General features: G+C 35.3%; 1 protein-coding gene across 7 annotated transcripts in view; it reads left to right on the forward strand.

Annotated features, from left to right (window-relative positions):
• The window catches only part of MIOS (meiosis regulator for oocyte development), a 39538-nt gene that overhangs the window by 6477 nt on the left and 12971 nt on the right, over positions 1 to 20090 (forward strand). For 5 of the 7 annotated variants that reach the window (XR_002784924.2, XR_010322684.1, XR_010322685.1 and 2 more), the window contains 7 exons: positions 2831 to 4172; positions 4490 to 4588; positions 8008 to 8262; positions 10665 to 10834; positions 14133 to 14198; positions 15494 to 15652; positions 18360 to 18512. Coding sequence is in view for 4 of the 7 variants with exons in the window: in XM_010587251.3 (XP_010585553.1) it covers positions 2879 to 4172; positions 4490 to 4588; positions 8008 to 8262; positions 10665 to 10834; positions 14133 to 14198; positions 15494 to 15652; positions 18360 to 18512 (2196 nt within the window). In the remaining 3 variants the exon portion in view is untranslated. The other 2 variants (XM_064290003.1, XM_064290004.1) reach the window with 2 other exon arrangements.

The following is a 20090-nucleotide window of genomic DNA, read 5'->3' on the forward strand; positions in this document are numbered from 1 at the left end:
AATCTTTTCACTGTATTTATTCAATCTGTATGCTGAGCAGACAATCCAAGTAGCTGAACTATATGAAGAAGAATGCAACATCAGGATTGGAAGAAGACTCGTTAATAACCACACTATGCAGATGACACAACCTTGCTTGCTGAAAGCAAGGAAAGCTTGAAGCACTTACTGATGAAGATCAGAGACTACAGCCGTCAGTATGGATTACACCTCCACATAAAGAAAACAAAAATCTTCACAACTGGATGGAGGAAATAATTGACATTGTGAAAGGATTTCACTTTACTTGGATCCACGGTCAATGACAATGGAAGCAGCAGTCAAGAAATAAAACAACATATTGCATTGGGCAAATCTGCTGTAAAAGACCTCTTTAAAGTATTAAAAAGCAAAGATGTCACTTTGGGGACTAAGGTGCGCCTGACCCAAGTCATGGTATTTTCAGTCACCTTGTATGCATGTGAAAGCTGAACAATGAATAAAGAAGACTTAAGAATTGATGCCTTTGAATTATGGTGTTGATGAAGAGTATCGAGTATACCTTGGACTGCCAGAAGAACGAATAAATATGTCTTAGAAGAAGTAAAGCCAGAATGCTCCTTAGAAGCGAGGATGGTGAGGCTTCATCTAACATACTGTGGACATGTTATCAGGAGGGACCAGTCCCTGGAGAAGGATATCATGCTTGGTAAAGTAGAGGGTCATTGCAAGAGAGGAAGACCTTCAACAAGATGTATTGACATAGTGACTCCAACAGTGGGCTCAAACATAGTAAGGATTGTGAGGATGACACAGGACAGGTCAGCGTTTCATTCTGTTGTGCATAGTGTCTCTGTGAATTGGAAGTGACTCCAGCATCTAACAATAATAATGAGTGGCTGGAGGTCTTCTGACTCCAGGCTCCGTTTTCTTTGCTGTACACTATAGTCTTTATGGTTTGTGTTTATGAGTGAGGCTCCATCTATATTGGGTTTTGAGTTGTAAAGAAATACATTTTTAATTCTCTGCTGTTACTGTCTTGAAATTCTTAATCTTTGAACAAAGGACCCCACGTTTTACTTTTGCACTGGACCCTGCAAATCACATAGCTGGTCCTGTCTCCATGTGATAATCTTATGAATTATGAAGTCAGTTTGCAGAGCCACGAGGCCATCCTCAGGCCAGTAGCACTTTGTAGCCTGAGTGAAGGAGTGAAAATGTAAATAATTGGGTTGATGTGGAGATAGGGAATGGGAAAGCCAAAATAGTAAGGAAATGAAAATTTGAGGGTCCTAATGAATGAGAATATAATTAAGTTACTGACCCTGGGCTCCAGAACTGTTAAGGAAGGAAGCAAAGCTAGTATAAGAATTATTAGATGTTTTTTCCAATCATCTAAATTATATGAGTCTCTGAAATTCTGTTCTGGTAATTCCTGACTGGAACTTTTTCTAAATCAAAAAGTAAAGCAATTCTGTTTGAGTTGAATTCATTTAATATATCTTTATTAGAATTCGGTGCTTGGCTTTATAGCTGGTACTGGGGATAAAGAAATAAATGAACATAGTTTTACCCTCTAAGACCTGACAGCCAATGCCTTGAAGATTGGAAGTATCCTTACTCACCTTGAATTCAGACTACAAGCTCTAACCAGTCTCAGAAAAAGGCAATAAAATTGTTGTAGTTGGCCTTTATTATTAAAATGCCTTTTAACCATAGCTTTTTTTATTTTAGTTTGTGCTTAAACTGCTAGAAATATATCTTTTCAGACATCTAATTTTGACACTTATTCAGAGTTTATAGAATTGAAAACTCTACTGATCATGTAACTTAATTTCCCAGTGTGTTTACTATTGGTTGTAAATAGAGTGATTTTAGGTAGAGCACAATCAACCATTTTTAATAATTACATATTTAGTTTAATATGTTTTGAAAAAATAATCAGCATGTCACACCCATGATTTATAGACTTTATGATAAAATTAGATTTTAAAAATGAGCCAATTTAAAGAAAATATTAAAGTAACAGTACAGGTGGTATATGCATGTAGTAACTTGGCACATTAATGACTAAAGTCTGGGAAACATGGATTGAATCTGTGTACTGTACAGATGAGAAAACAAGGGAGACCTCACAAAATGGCCTTTCCAGGTTCATCTGGCAGTATGTCAGAACTAGGAATAGAACTCAGGTATGTTCAGTATATGCCAGTGTTTATTCTGTCATATAGGGCTACTTTTTATGGTCGAAAATTGGAAGCCTCTGTTTCACTAGTGGCATTGTATTTTAAATCTGTACTCTCCATTATAATGGTCATATGTGGCTATTTGTATTAAAATTTAAAAATTTTTTAAATTCCCACTACTTTCTCTTCTAGTGCTCAGTAGCCACATGTGGCTAGTGGCTGTTATACTATACAGCAAAGATAGAGAACATTTTTGCCATTGCAGAAGTTCTGTTGGACAGAACTATTGCTTAGAAACCTGGTTCACGGGCCTTTTAAGTTTTACCCCCTTCAAAGGGATAATGCTTAGTAATCTACTTACCACACTGAAGTTAGTTTAACCCTAAGGTTAAAGCGAAGGTAGTAGTAATGGTGCAATTAAAATAATTGATCATGGGAAATGAAGCCAGATGGAGTTCTCAGATTCCTACCAGTTCATCTTATTGAAGGAAGTGGTTCTTTTTTCCCACTTTATCTTTTGAATTCTTAGCTGATGGAGCGAAGAAACAGAAATGTATTGAAAAAGAAAGTGTCAGTGTAGAAAATTTCCTGGCTTCGTGAATAGTTTATTCAACTTAAGAATTATATTTTGTCGGTATCTTAAAACTCTTTTTATTTTTAAACAGATTTTCAGTGAATGGACCTGACTGAACTCTTTGAGCACATCGGTAAACATGAGCGGTACCAAACCTGATATTTTGTGGGCACCACATCAGGTTGATAGATTTGTTGTATGTGACTCAGAACTGAGCCTTTATCATGTGGAATCTACTGTGAATTCAGAACTCAAAGCTGGATCATTACGTTTATCTGAAGACTCTGCAGCTACTTTACTATCAATAAATTCAGATACACCCTATATGAAATGTGTTGCCTGGTATCTCAATTATGATCCTGAATGTCTCCTGGCGGTTGGACAAGCTAATGGTCGAGTTGTTCTCACAAGTCTTGGTCAAGATCATAACTCAAAGTTCAAAGATTTGATAGGAAAAGAATTTGTACCAAAACATGCACGACAGTGCAATACACTTGCATGGAATCCATTGGATAGTAACTGGCTTGCTGCTGGTCTGGATAAACATAGAGCTGATTTTTCAGTGCTAATATGGGATATCTGTAGCAAATATACTCCTGATATAGTTCCCATGGAGAAAGTCAGACTTTCAGCAGGTGAAACTGAAACAACATTGTTAGTTACAAAACCACTTTATGAATTAGGGCAGAATGATGCTTGTCTCTCTCTTTGTTGGCTTCCACGAGACCAGAAACTTCTGCTTGCTGGTATGCATCGTAACCTAGCTATATTTGATCTTCGGAATACAAGTCAGAAGATGTTTGTAAATACAAAAGCTGTTCAGGGGGTGACAGTAGACCCATACTTCCACGATCGTGTTGCTTCCTTCTACGAAGGTCAAGTTGCAATATGGGATCTTAGAAAATTTGAGAAACCAGTTTTGACTTTGACTGAGCAACCAAAGCCCTTAACAAAAGTAGCATGGTGTCCAACTAGGACTGGTCTGCTTGCCACATTAACAAGGGATAGTAATATTATTAGATTGTATGATATGCAACATACACCCACACCTATTGGGGATGAAACTGAACCCACAATAATTGAAAGAAGTGTGCAACCTTGTGATAATTACATTGCTTCCTTTGCATGGCATCCAACAAGTCAAAATCGAATGATAGTTGTAACTCCCAACCGAACCATGTCTGACTTCACAGTTTTTGAAAGAATATCTCTTGCCTGGAGCCCAATTACATCTTTAATGTGGGCTTGTGGTCGTCATTTGTATGAATGTGCAGAAGAAGAAAATGATAATTCTTTAGAAAAAGATATAGCAACAAAGATGCGCCTTCGGGCTTTATCAAGGTATGGACTTGATACAGAGCAGGTTTGGAGAAACCACATTTTAGCTGGAAATGAAGATCCACAGCTCAAGTCCCTGTGGTATACTCTGCACTATATCCTTTGCATTGTAAATGTTGTGAGATGAATCAGGTAGAAATGTTCTTGAAGTTTGCTGAAAGGTCAGTCTGTAAATATCATGCAAAATGTTGTATATGCAGATATAAGTTACATAACACTAAAATTACAAAGCAAAATTGTTTGAAAGTCTTGAACTTGAAACACTGCTTTGCAGATGGTGTAGGAGGAAGAAAAGCATATCTCTGCAATAGAGTAGAACTACCTTGCACTGATGCCTATTATGGATTGACTCCAAATTTAGCTTTGGAATATTTTATTATACATCGCTAGTATTTCCTATGCATTTAAATACTTATGAAGCAGTATACAGAAGATATGGATCAGAAATCTCCGGGCAACAAAGGATCATTGGTTTATGCTGGAATTAAATCAATCATAAAATCTTCTTTGGGTAAGAAAATTCCATTTTATTTTCTGCACTATATTTGTAACTTTTGTACTTTCTATTTCCCCCCCTCATCATCTGGCAGAAGTTACTTAGATATTTCAGGATAGCGTACATTAATATTCTTTTTCTTTTTTGGTTTCCGATTGCATATTTTAGGGAATTATTGGGTTACGCACATAACAGTAATTATATTCAAAATCCTTTTTGGAGGGAGTCTGGTTCTTTGACTTTCTAAATTTATTCTGTGTTATTTTTTGAAGACTCACTCTGAGAGTCATTAGGTTAGGTGATTTATAAGGTGCTAATTATTTAGTTTGCATATTATCACAGTATTTTGCTTTTTAAAAACTAAAAGGATCTCTAATTGAAGGAGACCCCTTTTTATTTTGCTGCCTGAACACTTTGGTTTAGCCATGTAATGGCAAGGACTGTGACTATGACATGAAGTATGGCCATACCTGAAGGAGCTGTACACAAAATAGTCTTTGACAGTTACTATGAATTAATGTAGGATTGAAATTAATAAACTATTTTAGAAGTAAAATAAAGGTAACAGAAAACACAAATGTTCTTTCTTGACTGCTTTAGATAGTTGTTCTTGCTCTTAATTATTGGAATTGAATTGTGGATTGTGTTGTAAGCATCTCCTTGACCTAGGATTTGGTCTCTAGCTTTTGATTACAGTCCAGTTTGGACTCTAGTTAAGCTACTAGAAAAATAATTTACATTAGCTCTTCAAAAAATATTTTTTTTAATTCAAAAAGCAGTAGTAGAAGTAATAAATCCAACTTGATTTTTTGCAGCACTTTCATCAATACAAAATAATATGCTATTTTTAATATGAGTAGCTAAATCATTTAAATTAAACTGTTACATTTATTATAGGTCTTTTTTTTTTTTTAAGGGTTTTCAAATTACTTTGGTCCGTCCACATTGCTGAAAGATGCAGTAGACTACTTATCTGTTTTATTTTGGTGTTCTTCTATTAGCCCTCCACCAAAAAGTAATCTTTGTTATGAGCAATAAAATGGATGAGTTTAAATTAGGAACTTTTGGGCTGATGTCTTTACTAAGTTAAATAAAAGGACAAACATACTATGTTACCCTTTAAATGAACCTGAAGATCATGGTTCATGATTTAGAACCACTGCTGCAAAGAATTAACCCATTCATGGCCCAATTATTTTTTCCTTTTAATTTGTTGTTGATAATATGTTTTCAGTAACAGAGGGCATGCTGAATCGTTGAGTATGTCTGAATTTTTTGTAGGTAATATGATTTTTGTTCTATGCCTCATTCCAGAGATCATACCCTCAGAGTCCAGGGATGCGTATGTTTACCCCTTATGAACATAAATTCCACCCCCAGAGTCCAGAGGCACATATGTGTATGAAATAAAATTTTTCAAAATTCATGTTTTTCCTATCAAGAATTCAGTGATTCAGCACCACCTCATACAATACCCTGTAGCTTGCAGTACATGCCTGTTTTTTACATTTTAAACTGTTATATAGGGCCCTGCCTCCTGGCAACACATACTGTCGGTGGGCCAGCAGCTTCCCAGTGAATCCCGAAGGTACAAAAAGTAAGTGGTAGCTATACATACCACCAGTCCTGCAAGAGTTGAGAACCAAGTTTATAGAATTTATACTATTTTAGCAGTAGGTCAGGCCACATTGCATTCTCAATTATTCTGAGGTTATTATTTTTGTTGTCTTTTGATATAGGGAAAAACCAACAAACAACCTCAGAGGAAAAATGAAGGGGAAAGTGGAATAACTATAATGTTTCCAGTGCAGTAGAGACAAACTGAGTATGCTACCCCTGAGTCAAGACTAGGCTTTACCCAAGCTAAGAAGGACTACTGTTGGAAAGATTTCCTCATTGCTAGATTGTCAGCTTTTTGTTTGATTTGGTTTAGGTATTTTTGTTTCTACTTCCCAAACGTAAAAAGTGGGGAAATTATTGTCAAAGATGACACTTCTAGGTTTTATTTTCTATCTGGCGATACCTCTCTAATTCTGTTTCTGATAATTTAACATTTTTTTTTTTAAGTCAACATTGAGCCATTTTGCTCATGGTAATCTAATGGCACAAATTAATAACAGCACACAGCTAAATTTTAACTTTAGTGACAAGTAATATATATTGAGTGGTTACTATGAACTAGATATGATGCTAGTTGCTTTCCCCATGTTACCCTATTCGCGCAGCTGCGAAATGAGGTAAGTTTGTTCATTCGTTGAACAAATAGTACATGCTCACTGTGTGCCAGGAATCATCGTAGGAATTGGAGACATAACTGTCAACAGGGTAGACAACTTATTTCCCTTGTAGAGCTTGAACAAGATAGATACCATTCCTGTTCTTGAGGCATTTACATTCTAGTTCAAAATATGGACAAGTAAACAGGGAGTTGTAAAAAAGAATAGACAGTTATGTATAGGAGGGATTCCTGATCTGGTTTTTAAGGATTGGAGAAGGTTTCCTGGAGAAGGTTGAGGTAACTTCACATAGGGAGCAGCATAGATAATGGGCTCAGAGGGGTGAGAGCATAGATATTTAGTATGACTGGAACAGAGTATGAGGGGAAGTGAAGAAAGAATGGAAGCTAGATAGCTAAACAGTGAGCTACCTCAAGAAGGGATTAAACCAGAAAAAAAAAAAAAAGTTGCCATCGAGCCAATTCCAACTCATAGTGACCCTATAGGACAGAGTAGAACTGCCCCATAGAGTTTCCAAGAAGCGCCTGGTGGATTCAAACTGCCAGCCTTTTGGTTAGCAGCTATAGCACTTACCACTGTGCCACCAGGGTTTCCAAAAAGGGATTAGCAATCATGTTAAAGATTTAGGGAGATTTAACATCCTGTAACAAGAGGGAACCAAGGAAGGATTTTAAAGGGTAGTAACAATTAGATTTGTGTTTCAGAACTGTCACTCTGAAATGAATTGAAAGGGATCAAGATAATAGCAAGGATATCAGGAAAGAGCTTATAGTAATCAGGCAAGAGGTGATTGTGTCCTTAGGTTAGTGGCAGAGGGGTTAGAGACCAACCCCAAAACCAAACCCAGTGCCGTCGAGTCGATTCCGACTCGTAGCGACCCTATAGGACAGAGTAGAACTGCCCCATAGAGTTTCTAAGGAGCACCTGGCGGATTCGAACTGCCAACCCTTTGGATAGCAGCCGTAGCACTTAACCACTACACCACCAGGGTTTCTGGAGTTAGAGAAGCATGGATAATTTGTATAGAGTGGGACAAAATTTAATGATTAGTTGGACAAAGGAGATGGAGGAGAGAAAAAGTCAAAGATCACAACAGGTATTGGATATTCAAAATTATTCAAATATTTCTCAGAAAACTGACTTATTTTCTAAATATATTTCAAAGGAACGATAAAAATGTTTTTTTGTTTGTTTTAGGAATGGTGGAAAGCAGCCGACATAATTGGAGTGGATTAGATAAGCAAGCTGATATTCAAAATTTAAGTGAAGAGAGAATCTTAGCTTTACAGCTTTGCGGGTGGATAAAGAAGGGAACAGATACAGATGTGGGGCCATTCTTGAACTCCCTTGTACAAGAGGGGGAATGGGAGAGAGCAGCTGCTGTGGCGTTGTTCAACTTGGATATTCGACGAGCAATTCAAATCCTGAACGAAGGGGCATCTTCAGAGAAAGGTATTAGGTTATATTCTAAGACGTTTGTAGTTTGTAGCGTCATTTAAAGAAAGGATGCTGATGTTTTCAAAATCTAATCAAATTAATGTTTTTATGTGAATTCTTGTTGGAAGATAAATGAGCGCGGTACCACATCTAGAAAAGTAATTATTAGCCCATCCCTTTTATTTATTCCATAGTTTAGGTCTGTAAAAAAGAAAATGTCTGCTAATGTTATTTTAGTAAGCAGTGCTTAAATGAGTCCATTATCATTGTTTTGTTTTTAATATAGCCTACTGCACATACATTTTAAAAATGTATTTCTTTGGAGATGAGAGCTCCTTTAGCTTGCAAGCATTTTTCTGGCAAAACGTTTGAGTATATTTTCATTTTTACTTTATCTTTTGGATGGTTATTTTTAACTTTCGGGAAACTGAATGACAGTTTTAGTTAGACTAGGATAGATTCTTAAAAAAAGCATACTTCGATCTGGAAAAAAACACTTCTGCTTGAGTCTGACGATTAAAACCATATTCCATTTAATAATTTTTAAAAAGTAGGAAACAGGGAAAGGTGATAATTTTACCACAGAATATTCAGAAACAAATTTTAATTTAAGAATTTAGGTGGGGGTTTTTTTTTTTTTTCTTGTCAAATATTTCACTTGAAAATACTTAAGATGTAGATAGGTATCTTTTTAATATACCTAACAAATGATTTGAGTATTCAGAATAATTCATTATTGAGGCTATTTTTATTTTTATAATAGTTCTGTTGTACCACAAAAAATGTGAAAATTAACTGTAATATATCCATTTGCAGTTTTAATGTTGAAAAAGCTAATATTTTGCCCAGATCGGCATCTTTCCTTCATTTTTGCTCTAGCATCAGCCTTCCCCATTTGAAAGTGCAATAGAAAATAAGTTATGATGGAAAGAAGAAATGATGGCTATAATCATTTCTAATTATATTTTTGCTACATCCTGGAAATATGATACGTTCTTGTCATGTCTACCTGGAAAATTTAGTAGTAGATTTAAAAACCCATGCTAGCAATAGGGAAAAAGTATCTTTCCAGTAATTTTATTGACTTGGTTAAAGACTGAAGGAAAAGACTTGCCTGAGTCAGACATTCCTTTTCAGTCAGAAATTGTTTTAAGCAGGACCCAAAGGAGACATTCCTTTGTTAAATTACTTAGAAGACTTTAAATCTAGTTTAATAGAGTAGACAGAGGAAGCAAGCATAAAGTAAGCTGGGGAAAATGTTTATAGAAATGAGAAACAATGCTGCTAAGAACATAAGTGGGAAAAGTCAAAGATCACAACAGGTATTGGATATTCAAAATTATTCAAATATTTCTCAGAAAATTGACTTATTTTCTAAATATATTTCAAAGGAACGATAGAGAAAGAAAATGATTAGGACCAAGAAACGGAATGCTGAATTCTCAGGAGCACTGATCTTTAGCAAAAAGGAAAGCTTCTATAATAAATGTAAAAATGCTTAAGAGTAAAGGTCAAAGATAACTTTAGTTTTCTCTTTTGAGGCTAAAGTTATCTTAGAAGGCTAGGCAGCCATAGAGTGCTAAGTTAGTGACTTAGCAGCAGCCATATAAACTGCTAGGAACAAATGTTTGAAAGGCTATTGGTAACAAATGCTCTGGTGCAAATGTGTTTAAATGCAATTCTTGGTAATTCTTACAAGTTCATTTTGTCTTAGAAAAAGTAAAAGTATAATACTATAATAAAAATGTTGAAATACTGGCTTTCTGAACTTTTTAGTTGACACGTAGTATGTAATTATATGCCTATATATTTAAGAATAAAACCAAAAGACCAGACCCATTGCTGTTGAGTGAATACCGACTCATAGCGACCCTATGGGACAGAGTAGAACTACCCCATAGGGTTTCCAAGGAGCGCCTGGTGAATTCAAACTGCTGACTTTTTGCTTAGCGGCCGAGCTCTTAACCATTACTCCACCAGGATTTCCTATTTGAGAATAGGAAAACAAAATAATTTTGAGAATTGCAATCTTAAAATGCAGTAATATTTACTATCAGTGCTATTAAATATCTCAAGATAACTGAACTTATTGATAAAGTTGATAGTGAATCTGGTAAGATGGCGCTTCATTTTTCTTCCTTTAGCAATTAAGCAAATAACATACAATATAGAAATTTGATTGGAATGAGACCTTGAAAATTAAAAGATGAACTTGTTCTGAGTGTTAATTTTGTAAGAATGGAAATACTTGCTTTGGCCCTTAACGCATTTCAAGTCTGAATCAAAACGCTTATCTTAGTGGGCCGATTTTTCTGGAGGTAGGAGTCACCCCCTGATTATTATTTATGGGCAAAGAAACGTGGAAGAAGAGAATATTAAGCTTTTGATCATTTTGATGAATGGTTATTCATATGCAGGAGATCTGAACCTCAATGTGGTAGCCATGGCATTATCAGGTTATACGGATGAGAAGAACTCCCTTTGGAGAGAGATGTGCGGCACTCTACGATTACAGCTGAACAATCCGTATTTGTGTGTCATGTTTGCTTTTCTGACGAGCGAAACAGGATCTTATGATGGAGTTTTGGTAAGCTAGCTTCTGTTTCACAAGACCCTCATTTTAATTAAGATAAGCACTTTTATCTAACTTTGCTAAAATTTTTAAATCTCTGTTGCATAAAGTATCTTTCGATGCCTTATGTGTTAGTTAAAATAATCTTAAACGCTTTTCGAGCAACTCTTCTTGAGTATGATTCATAACCTAAAGTTAGCTTGTATCAAACTGAAACTTAATTTTTAGTTTTAATAATACATTTTTCGAACAAAGGAATACATACTCTTTAGCTTAAGAACTGAGCTGTAGAACTCTAAAATTAATTGGACATAGGAATATATTCTCACATTTAAATATGTGTGTGTGTATGTATGTGTATATATTTATATGTTGTTTTTTAATTTTAGTTAAGCAGCTCATGATCTATTATGGTCAGAGAGACCATACATCTTGTCTGAGCTAGCATTCTTCACTCTCAAATATGTCCTAGTTTGAAACATGAATTATATGATCACCCTGCATACAGTGGATTATTTCATATTTTCATTATTTGGTCTTCTCATTGCTATTTTTATTCTCTCCTGCTTTAGCCATCTCCTGTGACCGCATCTGCAGTTAGATTCTTTATCACAAAATGGGAAAAACAGAATGAAATGAAATTTGCTTATCAGTTTCAATTGTTGAGTTTTAAGTTTCACTTTCGTACTACAAACTTCTTTGTGTTGTTGGACTTCTTTCTAGCAAAGAGAAAAGCTTTCTAACATGACGATTATTTCTGTGTTTGCCCTTATAGCATTTCCCATAAAATACACATTGCTGGAGTAATTGATAAAAATGTCAGTTCCTAAGAATTTACAAAAACATGTATTTTAGTGAGATATCTTAATGAAAATTTTAATGTTTTTAGTGCCCATTTTGGCCTCTAACACAGTTATACATATTCTATCCATTACTTTTAATAAATTGTTGAACTTTTTTAAACCACTTCAAGTTAATATCCAAGAATGTTTCTTTTTATTTTATTTACTATTAATATTCTTTTTTTTATTAACTAGAAAACTTCAAATACTGCTCCTTGAAGGGATAAAATGACTCTCAGGAAATGAGAGATAATGACGAAGACTAGAAAAAGAAGTGAATTGTTTAATTTTTGAATACATATATGTAGAAAAGTACATTTTCTAAATATTAAGTTTCTGTAATAAGTTAAATGACCTATTACAACATCCCTTCTTTTCTTATACCTAAAAAATTTCATAAGAATATTTTACCTGAGAACAAAGTTGATATTTCCAAGCTATTTCAAGAGAATTTCTAATTATAATTATCTCCTTTTTTTTTTATATAAATAATTATAATACTCTTAAAAAACTGTTAAGTTGCAGTAATTTAGTAATACGGTACAAAAATGTACTGTAGTATAGTAATATGATGCTGAAAAGCATTGAATTGGGAAGTTAGAAGATAAGGGCCTAAGTCTTAGCTTCACTATAGTCGGGTAAGCCAGTCAGTTAACTTTTTCGGGTTTTAGTTTTCTCAGTTGTAAAATAGTACAGTTAATATTTATAACTTTTTTCCAGATGAAAATTGTAGTTCATGTAAATGAATCTAAGAGCTAAACCTAATTTACACCAAGCATGTTCCCTCTTTATGGCGGAACCATATTTTACATTTGAGGAAACACTAAGATAGGTATCAACTTAAGTAATCTGACATTTAAAGGGGGGATCTCTATATCGTAGAATGACTTTAATTGAAGTTGAGTCTTTTTTCCACCTTTAAATTATTTTTTACTTATCATAAAACTAATTGTACTTTTCTACATTTATAGTGACCTTTTTTCAAAATAGCGTTTTATAATACTGACAAGTATACGAAGTTTAAGTTATCATGATGCCTCTGAAAAATCTGCCACAAACCTCCTATATAATCGTATTTTACTTCAGCAACTAAAGTGTGTCTGTTTATTTATAGGATAAATCATTAAAATAAGGTAAGTTGTAAAACTGGTCATTTTGTATTGAAGCACACATTGGTATTTATTTTAAATTCTGTACTAGTATTGCTAATTCACACATTTCCTAGATTTGTTGATTAATTTTGCAGCCAAGGAAAGATTTCACTAGTTTCCCCAAAATTAACATCTTTTTTTTTTTTTGTAGTAGGATTACATGGCATCTTAAATATGACATACTACACATCATTGCTTGTATTTTATGTTAGAGTTATATAATGTTGACTGCATGGTTTAAAGTTGGAAAAGGTGTGCATCAGGGTTGTATCCTTTCACCATACTTATTCATTCTGTATGCTGAGCAGATAATCTGAGAAGCTGGACTGTATGAAGAAGAACATGGCATCAGGATTGGAGGAAGACTCATTAACAACCTGCAATACGCAGATGACACAACCTTGCTTGCTGAAAGTGAAGATCGGAGACTACAGCTTCAGTATGGATTACATATCAACATAAAGAAAACAAAAATTCTCACAACTGGACCAATAAGCAACATCGTGATAAACAGAGAAAAGATTGACATTGTCAAGAGTTTCATTTTACTTGAATCCACAATCAACACTTATGGAAGCAGCAGTTAGGAAATCAAATGACATATTCCATTGGGCAAATCTGCTGCAAAAGACCTCTTTAAAGTGTTAAAAAGCATTGATGTCATTTTGAGGACTAAGATGCACCTGATCTAAGCTGTGACATTTTCAGTTGCCTCACATGCATGTGAAAGCTGGGCAATGAATAAGGAAGACTGAAGAAGAATCGACATGTTTGAATGATGATGTTGGCAGAGAGTATTGAATATACATGGATTGCCAGAAGAATGAACAAATCTGTCTTGGAGGAAGTACGGCCAGAATTGCTCCTTAGAAGTGCGGATGATGAGGCTTCATTTCATGTACTTGGGACATGTTATCAGGAGGGACTAGTCCCTGAAGAAGGAAATCATGCTTCATAAAGTAGAGGGTCAGTGAAAAAGAGGAAGTCCCTCAGTGAGATGGATTTATACAATAGCTGCAACAATGGGCTCAAACATACCTACTATATTGTGAAGATGACACAGGACCAGTCAACATTTCATTCTGTTAGACTTGCTGACTCAATAGCACATACAAGTTCTTTGCTTTACAAGGACAGTGACCTTAGCACTGAGGTTCCTGAGAGTTGTATTAAGAAAAACATCTTAGGCAACCAGTAGCTCTGCCAGAATGTACATAATAGCTTAATAATGCATTTGAAAATAAATTGAAGTATTACATATATAAAATATTTAGTCTCTGCAAAAATTTATAAGTAATTCTTTGCTTTTTGTCTTTCCAGTATGAAAACAAAGTTGCAGTACGTGACAGAGTAGCATTTGCTTGTAAATTCCTTGGTGATACTCAGGTGAGAAATTATTTAATGTTGACTGCATGTTTGATTAATATTTACTTCACTGAATTATTTTAGGAAATCAATCTTTATGTGCAAATATGTGTTATGAAATTTATGTGTAAATTCTTCTAAAAAGTAAAGTAAACCCATTGCCATTGAGTCAATTGTGACTCCTGGTGACCCCGTGCATGTCAGAGTAGAACCACGCTCCATAAGGTTTTCAATGGCTGTAATCTTACAGAAGTAGATCACCAGGCCTTTCTTCCATGGTGCTGGTGGGTGGATTCAAACCACCAGCCTTTTAGTTAGTAGTTGAGCACAAACCGTTTGCACCACCCAAGGAAGTAAAGTAGTAATTTCTTCATTAGACTAGGATATTATCAACATGTCTATCATAACTAAATTTACTTGTTTAGAGTGCTAACTTAATATTTTAGTTCATTTCTGCTTTTAGGAGTGAGATTGGCCAGTAGCCGGAGACATTAAAGCTACCTCTCAGTGATGCTGTGAAAAGGATTCCTTCATTTTCTAATACAGTACACAGTTACTGGATGTCTGTGCTATGTGTAAAACACTGTATCCTAATTGCTGGAAATGCAAAAATGCTTACTATGTGTATACCAAAAAAAATTATTGGTGTCGAGTCGATTCTAACTCATAGCTACCCTATAGGACAGAGTGGAACTGCTGCCTAGGGTTTCCAAGGAGCAGCTGGTGGATTTGAACTGGCAACGTTTTGGTTAGCAGCCAGACTCTTAATCACTACGCCACCAGGGCTCCACCATGTGTATATAAAAAAAAAATAGTAAGGCAGAAATGCACATAAACAAATAGTAGTACAGTGTGCTTAGTATTCTAATAATGATAAAGGGCTAGGGGAATACAAAGGAATCTTGACTAGAGTTTGGAATGGGTAAAGTCAGGGAAGTTCTTAGAGGAGATGGTTATACCTGATCTTGATCTCAAAGTTCTTACCATCTCAGATATTTTTATTCTATTACATCCTAGTATAATAAACAGCAAGAACTTTGTAGAATTATGGGGACAATTCTCTTTAAAATAGTAAACCCTTCATAAATCTTTTATAGAATGGTTATCAAAACATTATAAATGCCTTGCCTTTTTTTAAATATTTTAAATGTTCTTAGGTGCTGCATTGTAATTTATAATAGATGCAGACTTCTTAGAGATCACATACCTAGATTTTAGTAAAGACTTTTATTTTAGCATGTTTTTCATTAGGAATAAAATTTTCTAAAAATAAGAATTTTGAAGTACAATACGTATTATCACTTTGAATTTTTCAGTTAAATCGATACATCGAAAAATTGACCAATGAGATGAAAGAGGCTGGAAATTTGGAAGGAATTCTGCTTACAGGCCTTACTAAAGATGGAGTGGACTTAATGGAGAGTTACGTTGACAAAACTGGAGATGTCCAAACAGCAAGTTACTGCATGTTACAGGTTAGTGCAGCTTGGCAGCAGCTAAAAAAGAAGTGGGTACGCACTTTTGCTTACTTAAGATATTCAGAAGGCATTTAGCTTTAACCTAATCACTTGACCTACAAGGATTTGTGCCTTGTCTAACTGTCCCTAAGTTTCCTGCATTGGGTTATCCAATTATTCCTTTCCCTCTGGGAAGTGTCAGTCTTGACTGTGTCTGAATTTATGTAAAGTGCAAATGGAACTGAGAAACGTCTCAAGTTTCTCCAATGGTTAGCAGAGCTACAGCTTTACGAAAGAGGTCCGCTTTCCCTGATCTGAACTGTAGTGTTTTTTGAAGTGCAGAAGACAAGTTATACCACAGTTCTCAACTCATTTCTCCTTTTTATTTTCATTAGGTATGACTTGGGGTAACCAGTTCATCTGCTTTCCCTCAGTGTCTACCTCTAGATTCCTGGCAAAAGTTACCTTCTACTTTACCCATTTTAAAAATATAGTGAAAATTCAGAGTCTTTCCCTGAGATTCCTGTAGCCCTCCCAACTAATCTTATTTTCCTGCTGTCATTATTTTCCTCTTTCCTTCCCGCATCCTTTTCACACAATATAACAGCGTGCTGTGTACTGGGGAAACATAATTTACCCCCTCCTTTCCCTACTCCTGTTCACTTCCTGGACTCTTCCTGCACATTTCATGTTGTCCCATGTCCCAGAGACTCCATTCTTTCCTTCCATCTTTTTTTTTTTTAATCTGTTCTTCAAATTGGATCATTTCTTTTGATTTGTTCATTGCCTCTTCTTCATTTCCTATCTGCTATTTATGCCTTCCAGGGAGTTGTTAATCTTAGTCACCATGCTTTCTAGTTCTAGAATTTCAGTTTTTTTTTATAGTTCACATTTCTCAGTTCAGATTCCCTGTCTCTTCACTAACTCAAATATTATTTTCCTTTAAGCCTTTGATCCCCTTTTCTTTTAATTCTTCAATCATGTTTCTAATAACTTTGAACAATCTTTGTTTGCTAACTAACATCTGGGCTATCTTAGTTTCCATTGACTGCCTTTTTCCCTGACTTTGAATAAAGTTTACCTGTTTTTTGTATGTAGTTGTTTTTCGTTGAGTACTGGATCTTGAGTACAGTAGGTTATAGAGATCTGGGTTCTTTTACCTTTTCTAAAGCATGGTGATTATTGTTTTAAGGTAATTCAGTTACTGGTTGATAATTTTTGGTTTTATGTTTTATTACTATGGTTCTGTGGAAAATCCAAGGTATTTCCTAAGTTCTTCTAACTTGGTCAGACTCAATCTCTGAACTCTATGAATTTTGTTAGGGCTTGATTTTAGGCTTTGTTGGGGCAGGTCTCAGGATTTGATAATGATGTTGTTGGTAGTTGCCATTGAGTCGATTCTGTATACTGACCAAATTCTTTTTTAGTTTCTCTCTACTAGCGGTCTGCCATGGGAAGTCCATATTGTCCACTTCAAGGGGAAAGAGTGGGGCATGAAGATTTCTTATTTTTCTGTAAATTTTCCTTTTAAACCAGGGATTATGTGCTACTTTGGTAATTAGTTCTTCTTAGTTGACCATAATTAGGATTAGAATAGATCACTGCTTTTTTAAGAAGTAGAGTTTTTTACATGTTCTTTTAGCCAAATTTAACTCCAATAATTGAAATTACCACCTAATTTAATACCCAAAAGATACAGTCCATTTTTGGTGGAATGTCTAAAGATATATTGTCTTTATTAGCTGTTAACAGATTTCAATCTCTTTTTCCATGAGTAAGATGCATGCCAAGTTCTCTAACATTTCTACTTTTATATCTGCCCTCAAGTGGGACTGGGAAAACTGAGCTTCAAATTAATACCCATGGCATCATCAGAGGTGGAAACTTTCTCTGCCTTTTCAACATGATTGTTAAGGAAGATGTCCTGAACAGGGCTAAAAGCCTTCCATGAGAACCCAAAGCCAGCATAAGTGAAATGTGGATTATCACAACTGCCATGGAAAATACAGCTTTAGGATAATTCTTAAATTGGCAAGTTAATTGAAGTTCTTAATGAGGAGAAATCTTAAGTAAAACTGTTGCTTTTCCATAAAGCCTAGGGGCAAAAGAACTGAGAAAATCTTTGGTTTTGCTGGGAGTTTTTTTTGGTAATTTTTAAGGAGATAAATGTATGTTGTAATTGAGGGTAAGAAAGAGAATGAACAGGCTTAACTTTTAGCTATGTAAATATACAAAAGCAGCATCTCAGTTCACAATGCACAGCTAGATACATAGGATCAGGCTTGGTATTGTTTTAAATGTGATTGAGCTAATTTGGTGGCCATGGATTGGATAGCAAACAGACTTTGTGATCCCAGGGATGTTAATTGTTGGCATAAAAGGCATCCACATCACCTTTTACTGTGTTCACCCAGGAAGGTGAATGGTTTGCTGTTGGCATCTTAAATAAGAGATAAAGAATTATACTTCCCTTGCCAGGGATAATGATATCTGCCTTACTTATTTCTGTCGTTAATAGAGGCTAGCTTAAAGTAAATTAATGGTGCTCCCATCAATTATTTTATATATGTATCTTCATTGGGAGCCAGCTCTTGGCAAAAGGGGATGTATTTCTTCCAGGTCACTCATACTCGTACCCAGCCCAGAAACCCAGTGCGTTAACCAGAATTCCTTGGCTAGCCTGGTAATTTTGAAACAATTTAAATAATTCACGTTTTCTTTTTAGGGTTCTCCTTTAGATGTTCTTAAAGATGAAAGGGTTCAGTACTGGATTGAGAATTATAGAAATTTATTAGATGCCTGGAGGTTTTGGCACAAACGGGCTGAATTTGATATTCACAGGAGTAAGTTGGATCCCAGTTCCAAGCCTTTAGCACAGGTAAGTACCTTGTTTTGGAGAAAATCAAATTGTAACATGTCTCCAATATTCTAGCCAAAGAACCAAGTGTACATACATGTTATATAGAAATTTCAAGTTCAGTTTAATGAATGATTATTAGCTCATTCTTTTGGTGGTGCAGTGGTTAAGTGCTCGGCTGCTAAACAAAGGATTGGCACTTCCAGCCCACTGACTGTTCTGCAGGAGAAAGATGTGGCAGTCTGCTTCCATAAAGATTACAGCCTTTTCAACCCTTTGGGGCAGTTCTACCCTGTACTTTAGGATTGCTATGAGTCAGACTGGACTAGACAGCAGTGGATTTTGATTTGGTTTCTTTTTTTTACATTAAGATCCTGTTGATGTCTTTATCTGTCTCAGACTCCTCTTTGTCCTTGATCTTCCTGTTTTCTTGTCCTGCCACTTTCTATCAATCATCTTAGTGGCTTGAGCTTTTTAGTTGGAGATAGAGCAAACAACAGCAGGTCTAGAGAATCTTAAAAAACAAAAACAACCCAGTGCTGTCGAGTCGATTCCGACTCATAGTGACTCTAGGCAAACCTATATCAATCCTAGGGCTGTCTGAGGTTTTCCAGTGTATTCCAAGCCCTTTTAGAAGCTAAACTACTTTGATCTTAAAGTCATTTAGATTCTAAAAGTAGACCTGGTGGTCTACTTCTGAACAAACTGGCCATTGAAAACCTTATGAATAGCAGTGGAATATTGTCTGATATAGTGCCAGAAGATGAGCCCCTCAGGTAGGAAGGCGTTGTGAGATGGATTGATACAGTGGCTGCAACGATGAGCTCAAGCATAGCAACGATTGTGAGGATGGTGCAGGGCTGGGCACTGTGTCATCCTGTTGTAACAGGGCCACTATGAGTCAGAACCCACTCAACCGCACCCAGGAACACCATGATCTTAATATTTTCATTTGCATGTAAAGTTTTTCTGTGTTATTTATATGTAAGAAGGCAGTATTTTTTTCTTTGAAAATATACATATACCTACATGTCTAATTACACATGGAAATTCTGTTTTAGCATTAGTTTAAAAAGGCATGAAATCAATATCACATTTTGCATATGACATGATATCTTTACATCTTAGTTAAGACATTGAATATTTGGTATACCATCAGTGTGAGCACTGGATGGTGCTATTCTCTTAGGAAATTGAGATATTACTGCTTGTATTAAAACAACTCTAGTATGAGTAAAATAGCCTTAAATGATAATATTTGGTACTAATCTATTTGGTAAGTGATTAAAGACCCTAGGAGTTCACTCTAAAAACAAAAACGACCAGCTTCTGGGTGCTGTTATTCTAAAGTTTTAATTGTTTGCCATTACAGAATCCCTAACTCCCTTTTATTATCTTAGGAGGAGAATGGTTTTTGTACAAAAAATTTTTGCTCACAAGCTTATGTTACTGAATTTTGGATTAGAAGTCACATTTCATAATGTTCCAGTGTGAACTTTTATGTTTTTATTATCTGTAAAATGTTGGATCTAAAGTTCCCAACTTTTCTTGCCCCTCAATATTAGGAAGAATATAACAAAACAAAGGTAACAGAAAGAA

The sequence above is a fragment of the Loxodonta africana genome, chromosome 8 (assembly GCF_030014295.1).
Source record: "Loxodonta africana isolate mLoxAfr1 chromosome 8, mLoxAfr1.hap2, whole genome shotgun sequence".
In the NCBI taxonomy this organism is placed as follows: domain Eukaryota; kingdom Metazoa; phylum Chordata; class Mammalia; order Proboscidea; family Elephantidae; genus Loxodonta; species Loxodonta africana.